Here is an 18,918-nt window from a genome sequence, read left to right as displayed (position 1 = left end):
CATGTACATGTATCTATACATTATGTATCTATACATATATAAATATATCGTTATATAGATATACAAAAATGTTTGGCAAGATGACGTGTTTTCTATTCTGGGAGAATCCACCCGCAACCATGGAAAATGAAATACGAATGATTGTATAAGCCTTTTGGTTGTTTTAAATTTTGTTGATCTTCGTAGAAACTCAATTAAGAAACGGCGGCTCAAAAGCCCTATAACACTTTCAAATGTCTATGTAAAATATAACTTGATAATATCAGCTAGTATACACATATAGAAATATGTCCCGATTGGCTTCGAAATGATTTTTTGGGCTCACCGTAAAATATCAAGGCCAGAAATTGTGGATGGTAACGTTTTGTTTATCATCTGATAGACTTTTCATTTATTTTTAAATTTAACGTGTAACGTTCCATTTGAAACAAGATTCAACGATTGCGATATCCTATGGATATTCCCAAGCGAGAAAAGTTTGGAAGAGCAATTCAATTTAAAGCTTAAAAAAACTTGGCCCTGACAAAGCCGGGTAATACCAGCTGCTAATGTACAATGTAGAATATCTTAGATATATACCCATATACACGAATGAAATCCTGGTCGGGCCCTCCTACTTGCTGTGTTATAGGCCTTAAAGTCTCCGTGGAAGAAAGCGGGCTAATTGTAGATGAAGTAGACAGCTGGCCAAGACTCGGGGTATGTTTTGAATATATGTATATCTATGTGCATGTACTACGAGTATGTTTGTAAACAGCATACACAGACACACATATGTATGTACGTACATCCGTTCGGTTGAGTTTGTGTTCCGTGATCTCGCCTTTACAACTGAAAACCTCTTTATGGCTAGCAAAGCCCGCGCTTTCTATACAGAACACCTGTTTGATAGATGGAACCGTGACGCCGTCAACCGAGCGAGTGTTGGCGATCAGAAAAACCACCCCATGCCTTCCCTTTTAGTTACTTTGCCCTCCCTCCTTCCTTCCTTCCTTTCTTTCTTCTTTCCTTTTTGTGCGTTTTTTTTTTTATTTATTTGTTGACGTCAGAGGTCGGAGTTCAACGCTCTGTGCAGGAATACAAGAGTAACAAATACATAGCATATACATTAACAACTTTTGGGCGGAATTTAGTTTCTGATCTGACCACAAAATTTGACTCCTTGCGTTTGGGTATAAACAATTGATCCTTGAATAACATGTGATCCACTGTGAAGCATTTTCTACAATTTATTTTTGTTCACAAATATTTGGACTAAAATACCCGACTCTTGAGGGGTATTGAGCAGCATAAAGATATAAGTAAAAATGAATATATATATATATATATATATAAAATGTATATATATTAAAAACATTTTAATTTAAATTATAATATATTATACATATTTTCCGCCTATGTTATAATATGAAACCACAATATATTGAGTGATATTTATGATATTTATTGAAAATTAGTGTGCAATACTTGGATGGATATTGCCTGAAACTTTTTATTTTAAAAAACTTTCCGCCCATTTTCCGCACGTAAAATATATAAATCTACCCAAAATATATAGTATGATTCTTAAAATAAGTATTCAAAATTAGTTTGCTATCCATGGAATAAAGAACCAAAACTTGTTAGTTAGTCTTTTGTCCTATATATGCCATCCATGACAACAGGTGAATTTTGCGAAGAGTCCGAAAATGATTTTAAAGCCAGGTGGAAAAGAATTTCTTACAATCGCTCCCAGTGTGAATCAGTCAATCAATCAGTCAATCAGTCAGGACGAACAGATTCGAGGTAGCTAAAAATAGCAGAGTTCCTCTAGCTCAGATATTCTTTACATACGTGTGTATGCACGTGCATTTGTATGTATTAAATATATGCACAAACATCGTCAATGTGTGTAATTGCAATTTCACATTAATATGTGTGTGCCGCATGTCCACACACACACATGTATGCATATATATGCTGATCTGTATGAGCACTTATTATTATATTATTATACATATATGTGTGTGGGTGTGTGTGCGTATTATTGTTGTTACAAGTATGTCTGTTTGTGCAATCATCAGCTTGTGCATAGGTATGTGTGTGTGTGTGTGTGTGTGTGTGTGTGTGTGTGTGTGTGTGCGTGTGTGTGTATGAAGAGTCATCTATACCGCTTGCTCTTTATTTAAACAATCAGTATTCATATGTTTTCGGTATGAAATTCGGTATTTCAATCGTGGCTCGTGGCTTTTCACGGTCTGCAAGTCAACCGAAACTGCTTTTCTGCCGTTTCTTTTGGTCTTTGACTGTTGCTTTTTCTGTTAATGTTGATTTTGCTTTGGCTACCGCTGTAGTTGCTATTATGTGCGACGACTGTTGTTGTGGTTGTTGTTGTTGTTGTTGTTGTTGTTGTTGTTGTTGTTGCTGTTGTTGCTGTTGTTGCTGTTATCGTCGTCATTATTTTATACCCTTGCCGAAGAGGATGCTAAGAGCTATTCATGAAATATGTAACAAATCGAACGATATATTTAAGTTAGGGTATCAGAAATATGGATACCGTACATCTATTGTAGATTTTCTAGGGTATTAAATCTTCAGCACCAGCAAGCTATTTTTTGCGTCTACTTGTATTCTAATTGTGTTAGGCCTCCTCTTATACCCTGTAACTTTAAAAAATGGATTAACAGGGGTATGTATATGTAACATTTGCCAGCTTTTATATATATATATTACATATATGTATGTATGTCAATTAAGTGTTTTTAGTAACGAAAAATAATTGAAAATAAATATACTTTTAAGTCAGTATATTTTTTCATTTCTAATTTGTTTCGATTCTTAATTTTTCCTAGACTTTAACGGTATTCAAATTATAGTATAGTATTAATAATAGTAAAAACACCTTTACATTAAAATTAAATTTTTTAACACATACATCATTAAATAAAGATCAAACTATGTATTTGGTTTATTTGAGTCCAGATTCCGTTCTGCTCTTATGCGTGTTTATTATGGATAGTACAGGTTGAGTACAGGGTATATCATAGTCAGGCTCAACTTGATCTCTTTTGTTGTTGTTCTAGTTATTCATGTCCAACGACATATTTTAATAAATAAGGAAATCGACATTTTTGACTAAATCGTAGATAAAAATCGAGACGTTCCATTGGATTCTGCTGAGATGCCAGGAAAACTTCTCTGAGAATCTTTCAAAAGCATAAATTTGTATTTTGTTAAATTTCTAAACTAAAAATTTAACTTCTTGGTGGAAAGCCCATTCACAATTACAGTTGTACTCAAATGTACAAACATATAGAAAATACCTACGCGTGTGCTTATGTTTATAGGAAATAAAGCAGCGAACCGTAATTCCTCGAGCCGCTAATACAATCAAAACTACACCGACTCTCCCATATGAGCTGAACCAGTATTTACAAATAGACGACAATATTTTTGGTAAAAGGGCAAATACTCTTGTCGGGAAAATTTATTTTAGAATAGATTCCTTCTGCACATACCGAAAAAAGAGTATAAACAAGTAAGAGGTTCAATATTGGCCGTAACAGGGCAAGTAGAGTCGGTGACGCCACACTTTGTCAAATAGACAAGGTTTTAAATTGAATTCACAAAGAAGTGTTATAAAGTTTTGATAAAAAAAAAATAAGAGAATTCTGGTCAAGAAATTAAAGTTACTTCTTAAGCGCCAAAATATTTTGTATACTTATAAATGTTTGCATATTTACAGATAAGTACGAGAACATATTCTGCTTTTAAAGTTTTTTCTTTAAGTCTTCCTACAAACAGGTAAACGACAAACTTCTTATGTTTTTTTTTTTCGTAATTAATCTTTTTCAAATTTAACAAACTTATCCCTTGCTGTCCGTGGAATAAATTAGGATTCTAAAGTTTGCGTACGATTAAACTCCAGAAGATTCCCGATAATTAAAATCCCCCCTTTAGAATAATACAAATTATAAACCTTTATCTCTCAAATTTGGTCCAACTAACTTACATGAAAGGTTCAGTTCTTATTCCAAAAGGAATATCTGTGCAGGGAATTCTTTATCTCTTATTAAATCTTATTTATAAACCATTTAGCAAGTATGTAGATAAATTTATGCTCTGTTGCTATTTTCATCTAACGAACACGTCAATTTTGACAGACGATTTAATTAATATTTTATTACAAAAACCAATTTAAATAGCAAACGCGAGCAAAAGCAATATATTGCATGCAATATAAAAACAATTGGCGCCAAATCAAAATTTGATAATTGTGATGATATGTCGTCGATAAGCGCCAGTTCGTGTTAATAAAAATCGGAAATTCATCGTTAATTAGTATCGTGGTTAGTGATTACACTCGGCAATCGCATGTGTGTCATATTAGCGGCGGTGACTTAGCGTCGATTTTTGGCATTTGGTATCGGAAAAGGAGTTGGTCACTCTTAAATGTATTTACTTATGTTTTTAAGCACAGACCCTAATCAATTTTAAATGCAGAAATCCAAACAATTAAATTATTTACTGTCTACATTCATTTGTTTTTGAATTTTATTTTTTAATATGGGTAAACCGAGCGGTTGAAAGATTAGGTTTCCACCATTCCTTAAATATCTTAATTTAGGGAAAATGGCCCCGAAAACCGCATATGCACGATTAAAGACTATAGTTTCACCTAGCCAACTGTGAAAATTTGATTAAAATCGTTGGTACCATTTTTAAGATATTTGGGAAATAAGTCAACAACCCCCATGTCAGCCCCATATAAAATGACAGCATAAATCAACCTTGTTTTCTAGCCCTTATTTCTTAACTCAGAGACAATGGTCCTCAGTGCACGCTACACCCTCTTGTAGATACATATTTTATGAAGCTTTAGGCACTAATTTAAGTAAATGGACGGTACAGATTTCGAGAAAATAAATTAATTGTAATCTTATATAGTCCATTTATAAAGTCTATCGAACTGCTAGTTCCTACGTGAACTGAATCACTGCCTGGAATCAGTGATGAATAATTTTGGTATTAAATTAATACTTCAAAGTGTTTAAGTAAATATCGCTCATCTCTAATAGGAACTACCGCCAAATCCAAAGAATGTTTTTTGACGGTATAAATATCATCTTCTGCGAAGAAATCTTCAATTGTCAGCTTCTAAAACTTCAAGAGGTCGAGACCTTACGCTACCTTACGATGTTATAACGTAACTAAATTGTAATATTTTTTTTTCGGTTTTTCGTTCATTCTTAGCTGCGTCCCAGATTTTTATACCCGTTCTCCGAACAAATCGAACAACTGCAGCATTGTGCGGGGGATCAGCATTTGAGACATTTTCCCTGTAGACGGATTGATTGCAGCGCTTTGATGAAATAACAAACATTCCGAATGGCGATAGCGTTATGTTAATCTTCTCAGCATTACTGCGATTGCACACATTCTATTAGTTGGGGTCGCCATCTTCGATTGGCTGTGGCCAAGTATGTCTATCATCTGGGAATTTTCCTGCTACGAGGGCCGAAGCCCACAACGTCAATATTTGGACTATATTAATTGACCGAAATCTGTGACTTGCAATCATCGCAGCACTTGCTGACATTCCTGTGTGCGAGAACAACATAAAGTACGAATTTAAATTATTTAAAGCACATAGCAAAAGGGTCACGAACAAAGTCAAATTATCGTATGTGGTTTATATCGATATAACCAGGGCTGCACAACAGAGTATGCATTTGATTATGCAATTTCCCTGATGAACAGTGTGGCCTTAATAAATAAAATGGATAACAACAAAGTTTGAATTGAGTAGCAATAAGATACCTGCCAAAACCATGGATATATAGATATATTAATATGTAGACATTCTATATATTCTCAGCGTTGACACATTTTAAGTATACAAAATATGTTTGCTAACCTAAAAAAACCTCAAGGAAAGTAAAATCAAAACAATATGTGCTTTCGGTTTTTGTATATCATAGACAATTTTAATGAATCATATTCTTTGAAGCTCTATTCTTTGTCAGTTTTTGTATACTGGCTAGAGTTTTCGTAGATTCATAGCAGTGAGCTCTTGTCGAGTAGCACTTGCCCTTAATATATGCGACCAGCTGATAAGTGGCCAATGTAATTTCGTTCGACTCGTTTTCCGTTAACCTGAAAGAGTACATTTTATACACAGGCATAGCTCGCTGTAAAAAACCGCTGTAAAAAACAAACTTTATTTAATAAATTGGTATTGGTGTATTCTGATACACACGTTGACATAAATAATTGGCGAGTAGAATGGATTTATTAAACACAGAAAATATCAAATATATATATATATGTATGTAAATATTACATTTTGCAATTATTAAGCTTCAAATGATATTTAAAAAACATTCAAATTAGATTTCCAATCAAAAAATAGTAGCTTCAAAACAAATATTCTTATTGCTTGCTTAAAGTAAAAGTTATGGAGTATTCATATCGAGTGAACACTGTACCAGCTGATGAAATACTATTGCCTTTTCACTCGTAAGCGTGTTTTGTTGTTTTTCAATTTTCATTTAGTCCGTTAACACCGAGCGGAATAAACGTTATTTTTATTTCGCAAAGCAGCTTGCTCGGCAACTGTCATGTCACGATTTGGTGCCAGATAAAAAGCTAACGTTTTTTAAAGTGCCAATTAACATAAATCAAATAAATTCGCCATTTTATTTTATGAATTTAATAAAAAATTAAAAGTGTGCTTATTGTGTTAAAGTAAACGGCTTCGATCGGTTCAAGTAACAAAACAGAAAAAATATCCAAAATATATAATATATTTAACACTACAAATTATAATATATATATACTTTATATATACTTTTATATATATGTATATATATTATTATATATATATATATATATATATATATATTATATATTATTATAGCACATTAAAAAGAAATCGAAATTCTTATTACATATAGATCATAATACATTAAATAAATAACACTAATGAGTTAAAAGACTTAGAAAACCTACGAAGCACAATTAAATGAAGTAAATATGTACATGCATATGAAGGAGAGAACACACAACATGGATATGTATGTATTCATATGTGTAGATACACATGCACATTCTCTTATGTATTTTTTAACACACAAATACACAACTATGTATTTGAATGTATACATGTATGTGAGCTTGGCGAATTTGCCAGTTTTGGCTGACAATCGAATTTCACTCCATCTCCAATAAATGTGCCCCAGACGAAGTGTCTCCAATGCTTAAGCACTGTGTGTGTGTGTGTGTGTGTGTGTGTGTGCCTGGGTGAGTGAGTCTGAATAAGTATGTACATATGTATGTAGACATATTCGTAAATAAAGAACTTTTAGGGTTTTTGGATTTAACTAATCATAATATTAGTCGCTATTACACGATTGTCTAATACTAGCTTGGCGCAACTATTAAAGCTCCAATATTAGTTTATCTGCCACTAACTAACTGTAAATGTAAGACTTACTCGTGCATGCATGACATATGTACATGCATACGTACATACATACATAGATTGTTAATCGTTAGGCTGGGTTGTAAAATTAAATATTTCCCGCAATTTTCATGTGTGTTTGCGAAATGTTTAAATGAAGAAAACTAGTAGAGGAAATAAAAATATAATTAAATACAAGCGGCAACTCTTATACTGCAAATTTAAATAGTTCTCTATTGAAAAACTTGAAAAATTGTCAGCCAAATAGATTGTGTCATCATAGCTTAAAGCATAGAAACTCTCCAATTCATTTGATTGCCGCTTTGGCTGTGGACCTCCTCGCTGTGTCTTTCCATAACCCACAGCCCCATCTGGCTTTTATATTGGTCGCTGTTGGCGTCGTCTCGTCGCATCCTTTTGTCTGTCAGTCGTTACAAATGGTTTCTACTATATGAACATAATCTATACGTATGTATGTGCATATGTGTGTATGTGCGTATGTTTGTTCGTGTACTTATAAAAATACACAAGTACATACACATACAGTCACGGAGAAAAGTATTGGCAATTTAGTTTATCTCATTTTATTGTCAGTTTTGTCCAATATTTCATCATTTTATATTTTTGATCCACTTATTTTAATATTACTAATAAATTTTAATTTGATTATTTTTTATTATTATTTACATTAACGTGCTCGTTATGCTTGGTTTTAGCATTTAGCAATTACTTTATTACAAGAACCCGCTATTCTAGGCAAGCACTTCACCCCATAACGGTACGTGAGGCTGAGCATAGGGGGAGAGTGTCGAATATCAACCAATTGCAGAGATTGGCGGCATTCAAAATAGAGTGTAAATAGAAGTCCTTACCTTAACGTCTTTGACTTGAAGGGGTGCTCGTGCTAGTAACTTGTTCCTTCAAAAGAGTAATGGAAAAGGGTGTTTATTTAACTATAAAAATAAGTTCACTTTTAACAGGGAAATTATCCTGCTCAATCATCAGAAATTTTTAAGCTTAACTCAATAACTATGAAATATATTTGCATCAAATTTAGTATGCAGCATACTTATATGAAATATATTTCACTTTTTGGATGCCTTCTCCACTTCTCCCAAAACTTAGCAACTACCTCATTATTGAATGCCATATTTTTACCCTTAAAAACTAACATATAGGTTATTCCATATAAGTGCATCTATAAGTACCTGTGTGGGGCCTTTGTAATCCGAACACAATTTGACTGAGGGGTACAGCAAATTTCACATTTTGGGTACATCCATAAATTAACATTTATTGGAGAATTTTTGCAAAGCTCGGACAACAAATACCGAAGTAAATCAAAAGAAACGACTGAGGAAAGAAGCATGCCGCAGCGTGAAGGACGAAGTAAGCGAGAAATATTGTAACGATTGAGTACAGAGGTAGTTAACCCCTCTTGGGCTCGCAGAATTATTTTTATTTGGCTGGAGAAACAAAATCACAATTGTTTCCAAGCTCACAAAAACCAAAAAATTTTTTTTTGGGTTTTCGAATAATGGCCGTTAAGCTTTTGCTGAAAAATCCCCTTAAATATGTTTACATTGCATTTGGGTCAAAAATCTCCATTACAACAGCATTTATTGCATTTTTGGGTAGATCAGGATTACATTTTGGTTTCTTTACCACGCTTTCGGCTTCTTCATCCTCTTGATTTTCATCATAAATTGCCACTGGTTTCTCGTTGGATAAAAGTTTCTCATCTAATTAAAAATATTTTTTTTTGAATGTTTTCAATTTTAAATGAAGTTATTAGGTGTTTAAAACTGGCAGAAGACAATTTATTTTGAATACCCATCAATCCATAGAGTACGCATAAAGTACGCATATCCTTCGCCAGCATTAATAGTCGAGTCCATATAACAATCTCCGTCTGTTTGTCTCTCCTCCCGTCCGTATTTACCTATAAGAGCTATGAATATAACATTTTAAACGTTGGTCTGTTTTTTGATAATGTAATTTGTCAAAACAATTTTAAGGCAATGCTATGGCATTCAAGATTAAGAATATATTTTACTTAACAACTCAACTCTATTTCTTAACAATAATAAAAACAATGTGAAACATACGACCTTAATCAAATTGATTTAACCGGTTACCGACAGACTCGAGCTTCCGATTATTGAGATGAGGAATGTTAGAATAAACGATTTAGCCAATTCCGCAGACAATTATACAATTGAAGTGCGACATTTTCGAATCTGCAGCATGTTCAAGCTAAACGGTGACGCAACTTGTGTCGAGTTTGAAGCGAACCTGATTCGTTCGACCGACTGTTTTTTGCTTCTGCAATTCAAACATTCCGTGTTGAAGAAACAAATTGATTTTGGCGCGATCGATCAGAATCAGGTTGAGCAGCCCAATACAAAGATACATGTCGCTTATAAATATAATTATAATTTATTCTGGTATTTCTTTATTCAATGCAGTAAACGGATTTTTCCATTGAGAAAGTGGATGCCGTAATATGCATTATCATGGAGTAGGCGCTGCAAAAATGACAATGAGACTCGAATTTGAGCAACAGGAGCCGATTGTATCAGCAGCAGCAACAGGGGCCAAGGATATAAAATGCATCTACAATTGCCCATGCTTCTGCTGCCGACAGGGCTGCTGCGTTCTAGTATGCTGCTGCAGCTGCACTAACCTTAGCCTGATATGCTGCACAACATGCAGCAGCAGCAGCAGCGGCAGCAGCAGCGGCAGCCTCTGTGCGTCGACGCCGCTGATCAAGGCCAATGCCTGCATCCGGGTGGCGGCCATAATGGTGCTCGGCGTGCTCGTCACACTTGCTCGTCAATGGATGGTTGCGCTCCTGGCGCTGATGACCAGATACATAACGCTGTATAAGATGGGCCACCAAATAGCTGCGCCCAGCTCCATGCCAGCGCCTAACAGCGCGCCGACCATCAATGGAGAGAGTAAATTGAAGGAACAGTATGGGCACGGTCATGCTTCCTATGACATCGCAAATGACCAGCAGCTGAAGACGAACAACCTGTGCAAAATGTTTTGCAATAATCGCAAGAGGCAGCGAAGACGACGTCGGCGTCGCCGTCGACGACGGCGCAGGCACAACAACAGCAACAACAACGGGAGCAGACAGCAGACGGGCAGCAGCAAGCAGCAGCAATATCAGGATAGCAGCATATTTCTGCCAAGTCTGGAAGTATTGAGAGAACGAGAAGGAGACAGCGCTAAAATACTGGCAACAGCAAAAATACGTACGCGCAATTCGACGTCGTCTTTAAAGACTTTCGTTTCGTCATGGCCATCGGGAGGCAATTACGGCACAATGCGCCATTTCTCTAAAGCCAAACGCAACCGTGCGAATCTAGTGTGGCTGCTTATTTGTCTGTTTTGGCTTGAGGTTAAGCTGATCAATTGCAATGCGATTGCGAGCAGCGGCGGATATGTTTCAAGTCTGGTCACACAGAAGGGCTGCACTTTGTGCCAACTTGAGGAGGGCAACTTTTACAGCGATAAGCGTGAGTCTCCCATTTTAAATCCCATCGTATTTACATGCTACAAATCGAATTCCATATTTCAATAAATTGGCCTTATTAAAACCTGAATGTTTTTATTTTTCTTTATTTATCAATGGGCTATAGAACGAGTGTGCCCAGCTACGCCCCTATTCATAGCAAATTTTGTCAATGACTTCATAAGAATATGAACATATGTAGCTAAAATGCAAAAAATAGTCGAGATAAAGAATTCTCAGGTCTAATTCATAATAATATTAATTAACTTTATTAAAATATAAAAGCACTATCAAAAAAACTATCCTTTAACCTTTGTGGGGACCCTTAATGAAGAAAATATAATTTCTGCAGTTATATTTTTTCTACCATTTCGTACATTATCCATAGTTTGTTTAATTAATAGGTCAGTAAAGATTTGTAAGTAGGGTACACGAGAGAAAGCTGAAAAGCCCTGAACAGTCCGTCTGAACGTTACATTTAGCATAAAGCATCCATACCTTTTTATAAGAATCTCCAGGTACGTTACTGACTTTCTTCTGTCAATATGAAGTCAAACTAATTGCGCAGTATGTTTAAAGTCGGATGTATGCATTTAAAATAAGCACAATACACAACACTGTATTCGCAATAGAGATGGGCACGGGCCGTTCTTCCTTAAGGCACGACATCTGAATATACCAGCCAATCTTCAACTATCGTGTCAAATTATTAACAAAAAACTCCTTCGAGAAGGTTTTGCAGAGTGTACAAAAAATATATATAAAAATTAAGTATGTTTTATATGTTTTTTTGCCAGGCCGGGAATTTAAAAAATATTGTCAGTGCAGACCTCGGCTTATTTTCAAGTGCACGCTTTGCGCCAAAACCGAAAAGTAGGCACGCGCCCATCTCTTATCTGTACACAAAATTTACAACACGAATCCAAACAACTTTGATACTTACAAAACACTTTACAATTGTCCACATTTACACAGATAACCCACACACAGACTACAACAACAACAACAACAACAACAACAATGACAAGTACAATAACCACAACAACAACAATTACATCTATAAGAAAACTAATCGTAACCATAACAATATTGGGCTCAGCGACCGGGTTCGTTTGGAGTCGATAAAGCGACAAATTCTAACGAAACTTGGACTCACCCATAAACCAAATGTATCCCATCCGCTACCCAAACAGTTCATCTGGGAAACGATTTATCGGGCAGACGGCGGCCAAATGGTTACCAACAATGTCTTTGACAGCGACAGGCTCCAGACCGTGGCCGAGATCAATGACTACCATACTCCCAATTCCGCCAGTAAAAATGTGTCATACGCGATTAGCAGGAACACCAAAAGCAGCCAGAAGGCAAATCTATTAAGAAATCGAACAGCCGAAAGGAGAAACACAGCCACGTGGCAGTGGAACGATTCGATTCAAACAAAGGGCACAAGGACCACGGGAAACGGTCCGGCACGGGCCGCGGACAGTTCACCTTTGCGAGTCGCCAGAAAAGAGGAGAAAGAGGATGGTGTTAACAGGAAATCCAAGTCAAATGCTTATAGAAAATCAACATATCTTATTGATATAAATCGTAGTAGTGATAGTGATAGCACCAATAACAATAACGACATAACCGGTGGTGGTTTCGAGCGCAATGATAATATTTATTTTAATGGTTACAGCGTCCAGAACCATGCCAAAGACCATAAACCAAAACTTCAGCTCCATAATGCTCGAGGCAAAAAGAAAGAGGCTTTGACACAACACACAACCATGCCCATGCAGGATCACGATGTCGTCGGTCTCGAGCGCGAAGACTTCTTTGGCAGTACACAAGAGATTATAACTTTTGCCGAGGAGGGTAAGTACCAGAATTTCTATATTGAAGCATAAACCCCAAGAGTCGACGGGATGTCTACATAGCTATTTCCGGGACCTTCCATTTCTATAATCAGCATGCTTGCAACCGTTATATAATAGCACTAACCAAACAACATATAGACTGGACAAACAACGTTGTCACAAAAAGTATCGAAGGCATCTGGTCCAAACTCGCGAGTAAGGGAGTAAGATATACATATGATGTATTTTTGAACCGCTTCATCAAAATCATTAAAAAGAAGGGCGCGCGTCAGACGCGTGCCAATAATGATATTTCTTTTGCGCCCATGATCTGCCCATTCACAGACATTTGTATGTGTGTGTCTGTGTGTAGAGGTGCAAAATCAGAAATCCTAAAATCTTGTTAAATTTGCATCGGGGACAGGCAGGCAGGCAAGCAACAGACACACAAGCGCATAAATGCTTATATTCATATACAAAGTATGCAAGTATGCGTGAATAGCGAGTCCAAATATTCTAAATGCACACATGGCAACGCTTGGGTACCCTTACCAACGATAGCGAACTAAAATGCAACAATTTCGCATCGACGTGGCAAACCCTTTCTCTATTTCATATTAGCTGTGCCTTCAAAAGGGTAGAAATGCCTCAGCATTTGAGAAAAATTGAATTTGTGCGCAGTTTTGCTCGTCGGACAAATACACACACACACACACATTGAAACGATCCCTAAACATAGAGAGAGCATTGAGAGCTGAGAGTAAGTGCGAGCGAGATAAAAGTTCTATCGCACAAATCATATGAAAGAGAGTGCGCCAAGCACTTTCCTGTAGAGTAAGCGATTCAAAAATACATCACATGTATATCTTACTCCCTTACTCGCGAGTTTGGACGATACTTTTTGTGACGACGCTGTTTGTATGGGATGTCCAGTCTATATGTTGTTTGGTTAGTGGTTAGTGATAATAGGGACAAAACTATTGTCAGTTTTCAATATGCAGTTGGTATTTTAATATTAGTTTTGATGTGGTCACACCCTTCTTTGCCAAAATCCCACATGATCCATGTAAGCTTTTTCACCTTTTTATACCCTGAACCCATTGAAAATGGTTAAAAATGGTATAAAGTATTTGTGCAAATGTATGTAGCAGGCAAAAGGAAGCATCTCGGACCCCGTTAAGTATATATATTCTTGATCAGCACCAATAGCCGAGTCGATCTAGCCATATCCGTCCGTCTGTCCGTATGTATGAACGTAAGGATCTCAGAACCTATACGAGCTAGACATTAGCTGTAGGTCCCCCTAGTCCATGCGCAGATCGAGTTTGTTTCCGATAATCGATAAATTATTCCGTTTCCAAGCAATCGATAAAAATCAATTTCGATAAACTGTTTTTTGGGCAATTTTGGTAAATAATAAGAGCTAGAGTCACCAACTTGACATATAGCTTCTAAAATAGAATATATATATGCATTTGATGTTGAAAGAAGAGGGTTAAGGGTATCCCCTAGTCGGGAGCTCCCGACTAGAACATCTTGTTTACTTTTCATTATTAGTACTAAAGCAAAAAAAAAAGAGCGTCAAATTGTGCTTAAATTTAGATTCGGCTACGTTTTTCAAAGCGACAATGGGCCACTGAAAATCCTGAATCGAAGCTCTGTATGTAACCAGAGTGACCCGTCTGTGCCGCGCCTGTCTACTTGCTCGATTGGGAGGGGGTGGTCACATTGTTCTGCAAAACAAGAAAACAATACCAAACGTATGCTTTCTTTGCAGGGTTTTCATTAGTAACGTAAGTTTGCACACACACGTGAATATGTGTGTGTGTGTTCATACAACGTTACAGAGAACGGATAGATAGACAAATAATACGTAAACCAAGCAAGTCAATGACGGCCCTGAGTGGTGGGTTGAAAAAGAGCTGCCCGCCGCTGGCAGACACCTGTACATATGTATGTTTGCATAGACAGACAACTTTATGTTGCCGTTAGTACAATACTGATATGTCAGTCCTCAACTAGAAGCATAGGCGCACTTAAGTATCTCCTACAGCCATACAGGGACCCGTACATATAGACGAGCATGTACGTATGTATGTTTTTGTCTGGCCCCGACCAGACTACCTGTACACATACACACACACACACACACACACACACACACACACACACACACACGCACAGACAGACGTTTGGAAGTAATGTGCTGTCGTCTGAGTGGATATTGCAGACTGAGGTGCGGTGAAGTACTTTCACTATTGTTCTTAGGTGTGAAACAAGAGCAACAGACAGAGTAAACAATTAAAAATGCAAAACGAAAAAAACCAAAAGTACTCTAGTTGGTGTTTAGCCTTTGACAGGGTAGAAAGGGTATAATGCGTGTGTAAATTTATGTAACAGACTGAAGGCAGACAGAAGAATCTCCGCCCTTATATATATATATATATATATATATATATATATATATACATATGTATATATATACATATATGTATATATATACATATGTATATATATATATATCATAACTAGATAATAATAATAATCAAATAAAAACACCTAAATTCTATACATATACCTCATCCCATTCCCCCCCCCCCCAAAATGGAAAATAAATCAATTTTAAAGCTTGAGCCTTGTGCCTTTGTGTGTCATAATTAAGCCTTGAAAAAGATCGGGATATTAAAACCGATGATTGAATATCCCATAACAAGGGGCTAAGGAAAGAATTATTACAGCCGCAGCGTCCGACCCCATTATGTATATATATTAGATATATGTAGCTTTGTCAATCTCGGAACCTATAAGAACTAGAGACTTAAAATTTTTGTTCACCGGTTTCCGAAGAGTCGTTAAATATCAATATCTAAGTTAAGTGTAATTAATCAATACAGTGCTATAGTCGGGAGTGCCCGACTTGGAGATACTCTAACCCCACAGCCTAATTCGACTAAAGCACTCTTAAAAGGTTTTCTAGGTTTTCCTTCTAATAAAATCAACTGATCGCTCGTCTTTTTAGGAACACAATATCGCCAGTACCGTATACTCGAGTTTGCTCCTCAAAAGTCGCGTGTTCCAAGCCAAAAGATATCCATAAGGAGTGCGCAAATGCACATTCGCATCGAAAAGCAGCCGAATGAATGGGACGCAAGGGCCGAAACCCAACATCAAATACAACAGACAACAATGAAGGGTAAACGGAAAAACCACGCAAATGCACCCCGCCAAAGGATCAAAATTTGGGTATTTCGCATGACCGAGGGCATAAATATAACAGAAAAGGTAATTTACTTGCGATCAAGTGGTAATCGGTAACTAAATTTCTGCTTCATATATTGGCAGGCAATAGATCAGGCCTTTTTGTTTCGGGCATCATTTGAAGTGGACACCGATCACTTGGGTTGGCAAAAGTTCGACCTAACCGAAACGATTCGCGAATGGTACAGCGACACGGCCGTTGAAAATCTGCGTCTATTGATCGACTGCACTGGCTGCGGTAGCCAATACTCGCTGCATCTCTTTCCGTGGTCGGCACCGAATGCCTACACAAAGATGAAGACTGGCTCGGGTCACGTGAATCCAAACCGCCCATTTCTCGTGCTCCACACCGAATCGACCAGGCCGCGGCGGGTTCGAAGACGGGCGGTCGACTGTGGCGGCGCGTTGAGTGGACAATGCTGCAAGGAATCGTTTTACGTGTCGTTTAAGGCACTCGGCTGGGACGATTGGATTATTGCGCCAAGGGGATATTTTGCCAATTATTGCCGAGGCGAGTGTACTGGACCGTTTCGAACGCCGGACACATTTCAAACATTTCATGCGCACTTTATTGAGGAATATCGCAAAATGGGCCTGCTGAATGGCATGCGTCCCTGTTGTGCTCCAATTAAATTCTCAAGCATGTCCCTCATATACTACGGCGACGACGGTATCATTAAACGTGATTTGCCCAAGATGGTCGTTGATGAATGCGGCTGTCCTTAATGTAAGTCATCATCATTTACAGCATCTATATTACTGTTCATTTGTGCTTATTTAAAGCGTTGCAAAATCATTTCCAATATTATTTTCATATCCTGAACCCATTACAAATGGGTCCCATTGAATGGACCAACCGGAAAAAACAGTCGCAAAGTTTTAGTGGGTGAAGATTCATGATAATGGGAATGATAATGATAATGATAATGATAATGATAATGATAATGATAATGATAATGATAATGATAATAATAATTATAATTATAATGATAATGATAATTATAATGATAATATTATAATTATTATTATAATTATAATAATAATAATAACAATGATAATAATCACGATGATTATATTAATAACTCGTAAGAGGTTCTAGTCGGGAGCTCCCGACTAGGGAATACCCTTAACAAATAAATTAAAAAAAAAAATGTTCCCTTGACGGGGTTCGAACTCGCAACTGTCAGCAGTACATGCTGTCGACTCTACTCAGCAGCCACACCATTAATTAAATAAAAGAAGGAAGTTAAATAGCATTACAGCAAAAAAGTCGCAATAACTATGCTGTTATAATGCGAAGCAGACGCGCATGAATGCGTGTGTGTACACGTATACAGAAATTCTTAAAGCTGCTGCCCCATTCAATTGCGCAGTTGCATATAACTTTGGCTTTTTCTTAACCGATCTTTATGAAATTCTACAGTATATCTTATTGTACCATAGAATATTTGTGTATTTTGAAAAAGTCAAGTGCATTTAAATTGAGGCTTAAATTGGTTGGCAATAAAAGTTGGGTTATTAACTTGATTTATTGCTCTTTGGTGGTAGCGGGGAGGAAGCGATAGGTATAAAATGAAAGATACTTGACATATATGTAATGTAATGTCTAGAAGCACCATATCATGTTTGGTGACTCTAGCTCTTATTATTTACTAAACTTACCAAAAAAAAAAACAAGATATCGATATCGAATTTTATCGATTGCTTGGAAACGGAGTAAATTATCGATTATCGGAAATGATCTCGATTTGCGCGGGCACTAGGAGCACCTACATCTAAAATTTCAAGCTTTCTAGATCTTTGCGTTCATACATACGGACGGATGGACAGACAGACGGACATGCCTAGATCGACTCGGCTATTGATGCTGATCAAGAATATATATACTTTATGGGGTCGGAGATGCTTCCTTCTGCCTGTTACATACATTTGGATTTTGCACAAATACAATATACCCTTATACCCATTTTTATTGGGTTCAGGGTATAAAAAAATAAATTATTATAAATAATTAATAAATAATAAAAGTAAATAAAATAATCAATTTATTAATTTTGCTAAGTTTGAAAGGAAAAACTTTCACTTTGATATTTGTTCGGGAAGATTGTGACTGAACTTATTCGTAATGACGAAAGGACAACAAAAAAAAATAATATATAAATATATTTGGTATTCGAAAATTTAAAATTGAATTGATATTTTTTTTTTTAGAGTTTGTGGGCTTGGATGTTTTACCACCTATTGAATTACGGAAATTAAACTATAGGCAAACAGATCAATTTCTTACACCTTGTAATCTATTAGAATAATATTTTGCGAAAAGTATATTTTATATATTTGTAATCTACGGGCAGGTGGACAGACATTCTACATAACATATAGAAGCGAGCTTAAAGTTTGGCATTCATTCAGTTATTATTTGCAAATAAAGCAAGCGAGTAAACAATAAAAGATTAACAAATGATAAACTAATTTTATTTTCCCCTTTCTTTGCAGCCGTAAAATGTATCTTTTGTGAAAAGCAATGATAAAGTGGACTGGAATTACTAAGCTAAACTATCTTCCGTCCTTTGAAATCATAAGATAATAGCTCCCTACTTTCTAAATGGGCCATTCCTAAATACTTAAGGGTTGCTGGTTCATTCCAATGAACTCCAAACAAATGCCCTCGAATTAAATCAAATTAATTTTATATGTAAACGTTACCTTTGGGTAATATTGGCGTATTTAAAATTTTAAAGTGGGGGACGAGTATTTATTTATTTATGTATATCTATATATCTCTTATTAAAGTTTCAAAGTGCCTAAATCAGCGAGAAGAAAATACTAAATGCATACCTAAACATTAACAAATG

At 36.3% G+C, this 18,918-nt stretch overlaps 1 protein-coding gene across 3 annotated transcripts; it reads left to right on the top strand.

Annotated features, from left to right (window-relative positions):
- Positions 1-6,548: 6,548 nt before the first annotated feature.
- On the top strand, positions 6,549-18,755 carry Actbeta (inhibin subunit beta). 3 transcript variants are annotated; one of them, XM_015168635.3, is made up of 7 exons: positions 6,549-6,749; positions 6,936-7,055; positions 9,910-10,968; positions 11,940-12,824; positions 15,825-16,087; positions 16,148-16,790; positions 18,560-18,755. In XM_015168635.3, exons 3-6 carry the CDS (start codon positions 9,948-9,950, stop codon positions 16,787-16,789), a joined length of 2,811 nt encoding a protein of 936 aa, XP_015024121.1. In that variant the 5' UTR covers positions 6,549-6,749; positions 6,936-7,055; positions 9,910-9,947; the 3' UTR covers position 16,790; positions 18,560-18,755. The 3 variants fall into 3 exon arrangements, with proteins under 3 accessions (XP_015024121.1, XP_015024122.1, XP_002059698.2); XM_015168636.3 differs by lacking the exon at positions 18,560-18,755 and adding an exon at positions 16,933-16,951; XM_002059662.4 differs by lacking the exon at positions 6,549-6,749 and having other exon boundaries at positions 6,918-7,055.
- Positions 18,756-18,918: the final 163 nt, after the last annotated feature.

Source organism: Drosophila virilis, chromosome 6 (genome assembly GCF_030788295.1).
Source record: "Drosophila virilis strain 15010-1051.87 chromosome 6, Dvir_AGI_RSII-ME, whole genome shotgun sequence".
Lineage (NCBI taxonomy): Eukaryota > Metazoa > Arthropoda > Insecta > Diptera > Drosophilidae > Drosophila > Drosophila virilis.
Note: the sequence above shows the minus strand (reverse complement) of the source record. Positions and strands in the feature narration are given on the sequence as shown.

Bases quoted from the DNA above. Each gene is read 5' to 3' on its own strand.
- Actbeta (XM_015168635.3), top strand. From the start codon at position 9,948: ATGCATTATCATGGAGTAGGCGCTGCAAAAATGACAATGAGACTCGAA. The intron at 12,825-15,824 runs GTAAGTACCAGA...TCGTCTTTTTAG, and splicing joins TATAACTTTTGCCGAGGAGG to GAACACAATATCGCCAGTAC. The intron at 16,088-16,147 runs GTAATTTACTTG...ATATATTGGCAG, and splicing joins GCATAAATATAACAGAAAAG to GCAATAGATCAGGCCTTTTT.